Source organism: Tinamus guttatus, unplaced genomic scaffold, assembly GCF_059628265.1.
Source record: "Tinamus guttatus ecotype Peru unplaced genomic scaffold, ASM5962826v1 Tinamus_guttatus_pri_ptg000089l, whole genome shotgun sequence".
NCBI classification, from domain to species: domain Eukaryota; kingdom Metazoa; phylum Chordata; class Aves; order Tinamiformes; family Tinamidae; genus Tinamus; species Tinamus guttatus.
The window spans coordinates 473,091-485,409 of NW_028288623.1; the positions used below are offsets into that span (position 1 = coordinate 473,091).

Here is a 12,319-nt window from a genome sequence, read left to right on the forward strand (position 1 = left end):
TCTTTTTTTTTGGTGTCGTTTGTTTGTGAACGTGTAGTCACACACTCTGTCGTGTCAGTCTCCCTTTCCCAGCACTCCCACCACGCGGCGCGCCCTGCAAAGGACGCTCTCAGACGAGAGCATTTACAGTGGCCAGCGGGACCACTTCTTTGCCTCGCGAGCCTCGCTCTTGGACCAAGCCATGCCAAACGACGTCCTCTTCACCAGCACGTACCCTTCTCTCCCAAAGTCACTGCCCTTACGGAGGCCGTCGTATACTTTAGGAATGAAATCGTTACATGGTAAGTGTAATTCCTGTTTTCAGAGGAATCCATAGCAGTTATTTTAAGGGAAAATATTTGTTACAGCAATTATTACTTTCATCTCGATTTCCCTAAGATAAGGGGAGTCAAATCAAAGAACTTTTTTCTTTTTTCCTCCTCACTTCAACATTCAGAGTCAGGGATTGTTTTTTGTAGTCTTAAACTGCGAAGATCCTGGCAGAATATCCGCCAGGGCATTCAGGTTCCTATTGGAATTGGCCTGCATTGGAAAAGTGGTTTGCGTTATACTGTATCTGGTCAACTCCAGCTGATCAAGCATCTTACTGAGTTGTTCTGCTTCCAACACTCCTATCCTCAAAAAAATTAAGAATAGGAATGCTTTATTATTAGGAAAGGACTTTTATTCCTTGCAGCTTACTATTTGTTCTGCGTTATTCTAGGAGAATTCTCTGCCTCAGACAGCTCCCTCACAGATATCCAGGAGCAGAGGCGGCAGCCCATGCCAGACCCTGGTCTTATGCCCTTGCCTGATTCTGCGTCTGATCTGGACTGGTCAAACCTGGTGGATGCTGCCAAAGCCTTTGAAGGTGAATTTTCAGAAAATGGAAAGCTGGTCTTTTTGTAGGGTAATTCGCTAAGAATTGTTTTTTTTTTTTTTTTTTTTAATCTGTCTCTTGCCTTCATTTTTGCTGTTGCTATTTCTACCTGGGGTAAAGCTTAAACTATTTTAAAGCAGTAACTGAAGTCTCAACAGCCTAGTACTTTGTTTGCATTTAATATTCAGATGCCAGTTCTTCATACTAGAATCCGCCTGTGCTAAGTTTTGGCCAAATCTCTGTGAAACCAGCTACTTGCATTTAATGTAAACCAGTCACAGAGATCACAGCTAGTGTGGAAAAACATCTGGCACAAAAGTGCAAAGAGAAGCCAAGTAGGGGGAATGAGGAAAAGCATATTTTCCCCAGCAGGGAAATAGCATATGAACACACTAATGACTGCTTATTGCACTAGTAAGAAGTTTCTGTGCTTCAGCTGACGTGCCCTGCCAGGGTAATTTGGGAAATATGCCTTGTTGGCGCATACTTTTTCATTGCCATTCCTTCTCCCTGCATATCCAAATACATAGACTTGCACATAAGTGTCATTTCATCCTATGGTAATTTCCATCTCTTTGACACTTAATAAATTGAACTGTAAGCAACTGAATTTAAAATAAAATATTCTTCAGCCCAAAGGGAACTTACCTTGCAGTTATTATAATCTAATGGAAAATTCTTCCAGGTGCCTTAAACAGAAGTGCCTTTTCCCAATATTTGCATAAGTGTCGTTCTGCCTTCGTTAAGTTGGTTCCACTGATCCTTGCTCTTTTGGACATGTATTTTACATGGTACAGGAAGGCTGTGAGGTAACTTGCTGTCTGTTGCTTCCTGTTCTCCGGTAGTAGCTGTATGAGACATTAAGTGCACATATAGGCTAATGTTCAAGACGCATGTACTCTGATTGTGGGGTCAGCACGAACAACATTTCTGTTTCCAAAGTCTGCCTTTCTCTTTGCTGCATTTGACTATCATCATCCTGAATTTCTCACTTCTGCAAGCCCCAAACTCACTTGTGTTTTTCTTCAAGAGTGTGAACAAAGTGTATTGAAGGAAACAAACTGACAACCCAGATCAAGCAAAGCTGGGGCAATGTGTTGGCAGCTTCATCTCACTGCTGCAAAAATATTTTCAAGTTTGCCTCAGAAGAGAACAGCTATGTGATGTCAGTGTAATTCCAGTCTGTAGCCTCTGCCTGGGGCCAGCAACTACCAAGCAATCTAAATAATTCTAGGTTGTGATTCTGGAGACCTCTCCTCTACACGGCTGCTTGGTGTTTTCAGCAAAATCCTCTAGAGTTTTAACCAGTGAAAACTGCAAACAGCTAGAGCAAAACCTGCCTGGGTTTCTGAGCTGCCCCAACCTCTGGTATTCTGCTTCAGAGAAAGAGAGGAGCAGGCAAAGTTCCGTCTCAGCTAAGGCATGTTAAATTTAGATGTAGTGCAAATACACAGAATAAAACATTTGCCAAATAGAAAAAGGCAATGCTCTATTTCCAGTCAGAGGTCAGCAGCTGCTGGGGAAAAAAGATGCTAGTTTATTAACATAAGAGTGTTTGTGTTAACTGCTTGCATCGTGAAACTCCAGAGGTGGGTGGTTGGGTTGTGGGTCAGCTCCAGTCACTCTCCAAGTAATAGTCATTTAGAGACGAATTAAAGCATAAATGAGCAGTACCAAAAATAAAGGAAGAAATAATAAAAGTATAGAATTAATGCAGGGAAGAAATTTTAAATCTCGATCTGAAAACATGTTATAATGGAAAAATAGTAAGGAGGAAGAAATTCCAGTTCTGAAAACTGACTCTGATCAGCTTACTATCCACAAGGTGAAGAGTGGACTTTTCCTTCTTCGAGGTAGATGCTTCGTGGAGTGAAGGAAGCAGAATGCAGAGATGCTGAGTTACTGGGCAGCGTCAGGGCGTGCTGGACGGGGCGGGTTGATCCCGCTCCGTCTCCTGCCGCACTCGGAACCGTCCTTGGCTGGACGCTGCTGCTCTGCTCCGCTTGGCACCTCCGAGCATTTCCCTCCCGGGAGAGCTGTTAGCCTGTGGGTCACACAGCATCTGCATGATCATGCCGTGTTTTACCAGAGCTGCTACATGCACACTGAATCCAATAAAATGGACAACTGGATACAAACACTTTGTATGCAGGTTTACTGCTGTCGGATGCCATAATCTTATTTTGAGACACAATGCTTACATTACTTTGATATCCTCCAGTGTGGCTGTGTAGCTATTACACTGTCCATGGACATCATTACAGTTTTTGTTGCTTTCCTGTTATGTGTGTCTTTGCAGTTCAGCGAGCTTCATTCTTTGCTGCTACTGATGAAAACCACAGACCTGTGAGCGCTGCCTCCTGCAGTGATCAGGCTGAGGACCAGCTTACTGCACAGATAAAGCCTTATACAGGGTAAGTAAAGATATTAGGTAGGGAGGTTTTACTGGGGAAAAGAGCAGAAGCCTCTCTTTGGAAGCCATCCCTGTTCCTCAGAGAAGACTTCTTTTCACAAATTCTGCTGAAGAAGCAGGGGAATGAACACAGAGGAGTCATAAGTAGTGTTTAACCTCTGTACAAATTTGTTTGTCAGAGATGTTTGAGTATGTCCAAGGCTCTGGTATTACGAGCATATATAGGAAGCAGAATTAGAGAGAAACCAAGTGATGGGATGACCCCCATTACTTAAGTGTGAAATTTGTTCTGTGCCTTAATCTGCTGCGTGTTATGTGTTCTCTTTTTGTCAGGTATGTTTTGTTAGTGCTGTGAATTTATAACGTTCCTTAGCAGGCACGTACAAAGCTATTTGCTATAGATAAGGCTGTTAGATACACCAATCAAAGACAGCAAATCCTGTCAATACTGTTTTTGTTTTCTGCTCTCAACAGTAAAGAATCTCCTCCAACTCTCGCCTCTAAAGTGGACCAACTGGAAGGTTTACTGAAGATGCTACAAGAGGATTTAAGGAAGGTAAAGAGTCCATCTACAGAAAATCTGTTAAGGCATATGTTTCTAGTGCTGACTGGTGACACTAATTGTGTGATCCCTCTTTGCCATTCCTGAGCCTAAGTCTCATTCTTCGCTGAGGAAAACCATTTTTTTACTGCTTTTATCAAGCTACAGTTCCAATCATGCAAGGTTAGGGGAGAGTGTGTAAGTTGTGGGCATCTGATTCCCGCTTGAATTAGGAGGGTGATTCAGAGCACTTCCACTCCTGATTCAGGAACTGTGTGAGAAGCCTGAAGTTGCATGTGAATATTTCCTGCTGATACCAGGGGATCTGCAGAATCATCTAAATGCATGTTTTCTACTATGGAAAACATTTTCTAATAGGCAGATGCCTGCTTGATGCAGGAAAGATTTGCTGTGGTCAAATGAAGAGTCTCTTGTGTGGCATTACAGAAATGTTTCCTACCTCTATGTAGGAAACCATCAGCCATTGAACATACAGAAGGCAGCATGAATAGGTTTATTTCATCACTTTGGGAGTCAGCTTCCGTTTGAGAGTTTAACGCAGAGAAATCCCATTCATACAAGCCTAAAGTGAGGGGTGAAAAACCACAAATGTCCCAGTAGTATGAAATGTGTGGTAGTGCACATAAAACTCTTACAGACCATGAGCCTCAGTCTTTATAAGAGGCTCTTGCCTATTGATGTGGGTAGGATGCATGACCTAGAATTATAACCAAGATGTGTATTTTTATTTCTTGCCAAAGGAAAAAGAGGACAAAGCCAGTCTTCAGGCTGAAGTGCAACATCTGCGGGAAGACAACTTGCGGCTACAGGAGGAATCGCAGAACGCAACAGAGAAACTGAAAAAATTCACCGAATGGGTTTTCAACACAATCGATATGAACTAAGAGCAGGGTACGGGGAAGCAAACTATCCGTTATGAATATTATTAGTGGACTTAAGCTTTAATGCCACCTTAATCATGACATGTGAAAGTATAGTCAGAGCACTTCCCTATCCTTCATCCTCCAATAACTCTTTTTTGCATCTCTGCGTGCACTCAGAACAATTGCAGATCAACAATCAATGTCTGCCTTTTGTAGAAAAACAAAAAGTAAATAATTTTAAAAAGGTAAAATAAAAGTTTAACTGCTAAAATGTGAATGTCTATTTTTTGCACATTGTCTCTTTATCTGTTATGTACAAAATGATTTGGAGGTTGGATCAGGTTTGCTGTTCTATCTGCCTCTATTTCCATTAACTCTTTTCTCTCTTTTTCAGGTAATCTGCTTTTCCTTGCAGCTTTGGCAAATATTATGACATCTAGAAAATTAGAAAGAAATGTTTATTTTACTGCTTTTCTTACGTTGTTTTCTGAAGTATGCCACAGACGAGGGGATGTAATGCAATGTTTTAGGTGTCTCTTTAGCAATTTGCGCTTGATTGCTAGTGCTACCTTCCCATACGTTACAGAGAACCTGTGTCTATAGTGTATGGTACAGTACAACCAGCATCATAGTATTTGGAGAGAGGCTGGAGAGTTGAGCCGTGGGTGAGGTGTATTGTTATTACACGTGTATCACATTAGCATTTCCGGTTGCCTTTGTTTCCTGTGGAAACAATGGCTGCAAGTAAGTTTACGAACAGCAAAACTAGGCATGCTGCAGTTCATACCCTATCAGGCTGGCCGAGAGATACTGAGCACTGCTGCTCTACTGCTTCGGTAGAGTCCCCTACCCTTCAGGGGAATCTGTTATTGCATATGCGCAGAAGACGATGGCTGAAGTTGTAAAGAGAGAAAGTTGTGTGTTTGGTTGGGGTTTTTTGTTTGTTTTTGTTTAGGTTTTTTTTTCCCCTTGAACTCTGTTTCCTGGAAAATCCACACAAACCATTTCAGGATTTCAGTGCACCTGCCTTCCCATTTAATTTCTCCAGACTTCTCAGATCGTAGCAGATTTGAGAAATGTTAATCTTGTCTTTTATTCTGTTAGAGGTCTTCTAAATCCTGTAGTGTCACAAATGGAGGAATAGATAAATGTAAAACTAGAGAAATATTTTTGTTTTTGTTTTTCAAAGCAATGGGTTTGAATTGGAGCTATGAAATTCCAAATTCCCAGTGATGCTCTAGCATGAGATTTCCCAGCCTGCCAGGAACCAGAAAAGTTAATTTCTCCTCGTTTGAAGGGAAAACTAACTTACCACAACATATCCCCTCTCCAGAACACCTCTTAGGGGTTGAAATGAGACTTTTAGGCACTGCAGCCTGCAAAGGCACTGCACCATGCAGCATGCTGAGAAACCTTTCCTGCTCCCTCCTTGGATGCAGTCACTAGCTTAATAAACATTGCTCCGCATAAGATGCGGTATGCTTTGGGATTCATTTCAAGAACATCCTCTCCCTCTCCTTTGCCATGCTCTCAAATAAACAAAATCCTCAGGCATGGTCTTTCCACAGAAACTTCAAATCAACCTCTTTAAATCCCGTTTTCATGCTCTTTAATTGTGCTCCACACAAGTACACACTACGCTTCAACCTCAAACTTCATTTGTGATGCTAATCCCCATGGAGTTCTTCTCTAATGTTTTGTCATGGAAATGGATCTCTTTGGAACTATTTCTGGAGTGCTTTTGTAAAGGTTTAGAATGTTCTGGGTTTTTTAATGACTTGTATGAAGGAGATTTATATAATGCCTGATATTATTTGTAAATGGGAAATATTGCTAACATCTCTGAGCATCCTGAAGTCTTGCTTATTCTCTTGTTATTTTTAAGTTTGTTTTGGGTTTTTATTTTATTTCAAAAAGTATTTTGGGACTTGGGGCAGACTATTTATTAGAGTTTTGCAACAGAGTTCTTCTTGTATGATGCCACTCAAGGCTACTTGTAAAATTCTGACAATAAAACTCATTTTAAAGGCTCTTCTAAACCATTTTCTTGTGGTTTTACTGGGTTTGTAGTTTACAATTTTACATTGTTTGGTTTCTTCCCCATTTCTCCCTATATCACTTCCCCTAGTGCTTTGAGATTGAAGAGTTTCCGTCAGTTTTCCTATTTTTCTCCCTTCAAAGGACATTATTTGGTGACTTTTTTGCTTGTGTTAGTGCACAAGTCTGTTCTTCCCCCACTTACACTACTTTCTTTTTGTTTTCACATTTTTGGTACCTTTAGTGGCTCTCTGAGCTTCACAGGGTTGATACAGTAAAGAAAGGGTAGCCTGTTAATTTTATTTACTATTTTAGAATACATTCGAAAATCAGAACTGATTGAAATCCAAACCCAACTTACCCGGTGTTTCCGCCCAAGGCCACGCACAGTTCCAGCATCCCAGAGCCAATGTGCACTGTGTAGCAGTGGGTGCTCATCTGAGGGTGCAAGGAGGGGTGGCAACAGATACTCTGTTTTGTTTTTTGGATCTCCTTGGCAGAGAAAATGACCTTGGAGGTGTTTTGAACAGACCTTTCCAGGCCCAGGGGTCTGGTATTCTGCACCACCAGGAAATCATAGAATCCTTAAGGTTGGACAGGACCTCCAGAGATCATCTAGTCCCACCCCCTGCACACGCAGGGTCACCCAGAGCACGTGGCACAGGGCTGTGTCCAGGCGGACCTTGAAGATCTCCAGAGATGGAGACTCCACAACATCCGTGGGCAGCCTGTTCCAGTGCTCTGTCGCTCTGCAGGGAAGCACCTTCCCACTTCACTGAGCGGTTCTTTTAAAGACCCCTGGAGAAGAAAATCTCTTTCTAGCAGTGAAATACTTGACCAACAGAGCTCTTAGGTAGCAGTGATAAATACAAGCATCTGATTGAAAAGGAAATGTTGAATTTTGGAAAGAAAAGTAGATGCCATGTTGCCATTTATAGCAAGTTACTGAACTGGAGACAGTTTCCTGCAGGTCAAGGAGTTGTCCTGCCCACGCTCATAGTTAATTTGTACAAGTGGGTCCCATGCTTTGCCATATGCATTGGCAGAGAAAGATGAGACATGGCCATGCTTTGCCATACACATTGGACAAGAGCAAGCCAGCTTTTCCATGCAGCCTTGAGTCATTCCCAGTTGCCCCTGTGAGGAGTGTAGGTAGAAGGGGTTGTCTTCGTATTTCATGACTTGTTTTTTTCCCCAAAACAAAGGTATAGTGAAAATGCCCCATTCTGTGTTCCCAGTCTGCGTTTCAGTTGCTGATCTCTCTGTAATTCAGTGTTTTGGAAAGCCAAGGGCAGCAGAAAGCCTCCCTTTCCACAGCTCCCACACTCCAGGGGCTGCAGCTGCTGGCTGCGTGGTGGAAGCGGAGCAGAGCGCAGGGAACGGGAGCTGTGAGGTATGTGGGAAGCAATGCCATTGACAGGAAAGGCCTCTGGGGAGCCAACTATGGTGTTACGGGGAGAGCATTGTGGGGATGAAAGGCAACACATTTGAGTCTTGCTCCTCTAAAAATGTGGTTACTGTATTACAGACTATTATTTTTGTGAAAGCTGTGATGTGTTCCAGACCTGGATGAGTAGGTGTTGAGAGAAAGCATTTTTTTCCCCTTAGAGTTTTCCTTGTGCACAAAAGGCTCCAGCAAATGTTCCTCATGAGCAAGCACAGCTGAGGGATGTGGGGGTGTTGTCTACTTTTAAAACCCTTTCCTCATCTCACGATGCTGTCTTTTGGGCTGTTAACCCTCTTTAAAGCAATCTGCTGCCTCCTCGCAGACGCGTCAGAGCCGTGTCACTCTGCTGTGTGAGCAGCCAGACAGCCGCGGAGCAGAGGCGGTTGCTGTTCACCAGCTCCTGTGGCGTCTGAAATTGGATCCTCCGGGGCAGGGGCGGCGTCGCCCTCCTCCACCACCACAGGGGGAGCAGCGACCCGGGCTTTGCCGAGGTGGGAGATGGCTGCTCGTGGGCGGGAGCTGGGCAGGCAGATGGATGAAGCCTGTAACTGTGCTTCACCTCTTCCCGTTTTCAGCTGTGGTGAGGAAACCCTGCTGGTGCTGTCTCTGAGGTGAAGCTAGAGGAGAAAAAAAAAAAAAACTCATGTTTACTCCCAAGTTGAACAATAAATACCCCTTTCTCTAATGGGTTTGCGTTTCAGCTGGGCACGAGGGCAGCAAGGCCAGGGACTTGCCAAACTTGTGAGCTGCTGGGCCTCTGAGGCTGAGACTCAGAGCTCTGTGTTTCCCCCAGCAGCCCGTGTCTGGTGGCAGCGTCTTGTGCAGCAGCCCCGCACTTCATGAGGAGCAGGTGGTTCACCGGCGTCAGCCGGAGGGACAGCCCAGCTTGGTGCGCGAGGTGTGAGCACAACACCGTCCCCTGTCCAGGTTCTCCTGAGTCTGCATGGGCCTGTCTCCTCCAGAAGGGGATTTTTTAGCGTGTCACAACGCCATCAGGTTTCCCCCTGTGGAAGTGTGGTGTCTGAACAGCAGTCCTAAAGCAGGCTGGGTCGTGTGTGGCAGCACAAGGGGCTGAGAAAGCTAACTGGGAGCTACACCAAGGTGCCACAGGTGTCCACAAGCTCTCCCAAAACCAGAGCCATAGGGGCTGCAGGGCCATAGGGGCTGCGGGGCTCTCAGCATTACAGCAGCGGAGAATAATCCAGGCTGGAAGGGACCTCCAGAGGCATCTGGTCCAGCCTCCTGCTCATAACAGGGACACCTGTGAGGTCGGACAAGTTTGCTCTAGTTGAGTCTCGTGAACCTCCAAGGATGGAGATGGTGCAACCTCTCTTTGCGCTCCTTTCTTTGTACCTTCTTGCAAGATGCAAGTCACTATCAAACCATCTCAGCTTCTTTTAAAGTGTAGATATGTGTCTGTTTCTCCATATCTGCTTGTGTGTGCTAGCACTAGCGAATTCCCTACAGTTCTGATTTTTTTCTAGATATTTCTCATTTTTCTACCCAGTTAAATTTATTTGTATTCTAACTAAGTCCTGGATTGAGCTGCCAGAGCCTGCTGCATATTGCATTGATTGCAGGAAGGCTGCACCTGTTGCCAGATGGGGCACCGCAGTTGTGGGGTAGGGGACACTTACCAGCTGAAGAGGCCCACCAGCTTTCAGGATACACAAAAGTCAGGGATTGAAGTGAGTTGGTGTCCCAAGGACCATAACTGAGTGTGGTTTCCTAACCCATGTTGTGATAGTGGCCACTGTCACCAAATGGTAACTAAACATGCTTGCATTCTGATAGCAAAACTGGCTGAGAGGTGACGAGTGATTCAACCCATTGGAGCACTTCCCTTAATAAAACAGCTTGACTGCTCATTTTGTGAAAGGGATCAAAACAAATTGGCACCATTGTTGCATCTCATGCCCAAAGTTGTGTTTGTTTAACTGGAGCTGGGAAGTCGCCTGATAATTTATCTCTATGGAAGGATCAAGTCATGTCATGCCCAAAGAACTGTGTACAGAGATAAAGCCTGAAACTTGTCTGCCCACATACACCAGAAACAACTGGTAGGCACCTGCTTGGCACTTCATTACCTGTGGGTTTCTGCAGTTTCTGGATAGTTCAGCCCAGCTGTGCATGGAGGCGCATCCCAGAGCTTGGCCATGCTAAATTCTGATACAAAAGCAGCAGGGATCACAGTCTGGGGAGATTTCATAGTCTCTCTGTTTCTTCCCTGAGCCATCACATATGTTCCTAATGGAAGAATTATATAAATAGCTGCATATTCATCTTTAGTATTCTTTTTGGTTTGTTTGTGTTTTTAAAGGAGGCTCTTCTAAGCTGATTGTGTACAAATGAATACATCTGACAAATGATAATATTCCTTGTCACTGCTTAACGTGAGTAGACTAATGTCAGCCTTTAAGCGTCTGAGCATTATCTCTGGCACTGCAGCCTATGAGTCCTACTAAGATTATTGACTGGCAAAAGTCTTTGTGGTCTTCCTCACTTCATACTCTTCTGCTCATGTTCAGCGTGCAGCGTGGACTGGAGAAAGAGGAGGAGAGAGAGAGATAGAGCCAGTTTCTTCCTTACCAAGTGTTTGCTTCTTGGTGTTGGTGTTTGTCTGTTTTGCCCTTCTTAGGACTATTGAAACTGGAGAATTTTCCATGCATTGGATTTTCAAGATGATCTATAAGGCTGTCATGGAGAGCAAACCTCTAAGAGCTGCTTTGTAAGTCACTTGTTTGCTCCACTTTTTAGTGACTGTTCAAGCAGCCAAGCAAGAAATCTCTCACAGTTTGATGAGGTTACATCTATAGCATGGAAAATGGTTTCCTCCTTGTCTGTGGTTTCTCTTTCAAGGCTTCCGTACCTAAAATCTATGTTGAAACTAGCATTAGTCACAGATGTTGGTTTGTTTGCACTGATTTCCTGGTTAGTTCTCAGGTGATTAAGTTTTCTACTTAAAAAAAAAAAAGCTACTTAACTGCAACTTTTAAGCAGGTTTGTTTTCTAACACAAGCAATCAGGCAGTCAAAATATGGAATTCGTATCAGTCTGTATAGAGGAGATGCATGAGAACTACAGCATGCACTGTGAGTTTCCACTCCTCTGTAAGCTCTCCTCTCCAAGGCCTGCCATTTCGGCTCTCCTGGGAGAACTACCTGATTGAGGTCTTTGTGGCTGGACTGGATGGAATTGAAGGGAGAGGGTAGGAAGTGCCTCGCTGTGAAGTGCTGGTAGGCACAAACGTCCTCTTTCGCGGACAAGAAGAGAGACAATTTCCCCACACAACGTCATTAGAGCAGCCACAGCCGCCCTGGACAGGAACCCTTGAGGTATTTTCCCAGAAACCCAGTGGCCAGCAGAACAGGAAAAACCAGGGCTTCTCTCTGTGAGACACTGATCGTTTCATGAGAAGAGAGAAGGGAGAGGCTGACAGAAACTCTGCGTGTAGGAACACACCATCCCATCTTTATTACTGAGGTTTCCTGAACCAGAAGAAACAGCAGTCTTGAAAAAATGCCTTTGAGAACTAGGGGGAATATTTTGCTTTGCCTTCATGGAATTTTATTTTGATTTTGTTCTCCCTCCTGAAGGGATGATATCTACTTGCAGTCTAGTCCATTTTAGAGTAGACTATATGAATTTTATACAGTGTAGCTTTGCAAAGATCAATCAGCACTATGTAAATATGCAGAAAATAGCTTTACTGGTTTCACAGAGCACTGCAACGGGCGAAATGCTGAATTCCTGCAGGCTCCTGCACTCCAAAAAGGGGCCCAGGTTTTCCAAAGGCTCGACAGGGCTCACCGAGTCTGAGTGGGATTTTCAGAAGCGCCTGAGCAGCTGAGATGCCAAACCCACTGTAAGCCTGAGGTTCTGCGAACACCGGCAGAGGCCTCGTGCAGCTCCAGCTGTTGGCCTCGTGCAGCTCCAGCTGTTGGCCTCGTGCAGCTCCAGCCTTGTGCATGGCGCTCGAGGCTGCGCCCAGGCAAGGCCGCCCGGCCTGTGTCGCGCACTGCGCGCTTGGTGCTGCGGGGTTAAGCTCAGCAGAGCCAGCCTGCACGCTCGGGTCAGGAAGCTGATCCCCTCTGTAGCTCCTAACGAGCTTTCCCGGTGTACTCCGCGTTAGGCACGG

The 12,319-nt window shown here is 44.5% G+C and overlaps 1 protein-coding gene across 2 annotated transcripts in view; it reads left to right on the forward strand.

Moving 5' to 3' along the window:
* Positions 1 to 4,968, forward strand: part of SIPA1L1 (signal induced proliferation associated 1 like 1) — a 66,200-nt gene extending 61,232 nt beyond the window's left edge. The window contains exons 16-20 of one of the 2 annotated variants that reach the window (XM_010219087.2): positions 38 to 281; positions 704 to 850; positions 3,159 to 3,273; positions 3,747 to 3,828; positions 4,575 to 4,968. In XM_010219087.2, coding sequence (XP_010217389.2) covers positions 38 to 281; positions 704 to 850; positions 3,159 to 3,273; positions 3,747 to 3,828; positions 4,575 to 4,718 — 732 coding nt within the window. In that variant the 3' untranslated portion in view covers positions 4,719 to 4,968. The remainder of the gene's footprint in view (positions 1 to 37; positions 282 to 703; positions 851 to 3,158; positions 3,274 to 3,746; positions 3,829 to 4,574) is intronic. The other variant, XM_088520429.1, reaches the window with a different exon arrangement.
* The last annotated feature ends 7,351 nt before the right edge of the window (positions 4,969 to 12,319 follow it).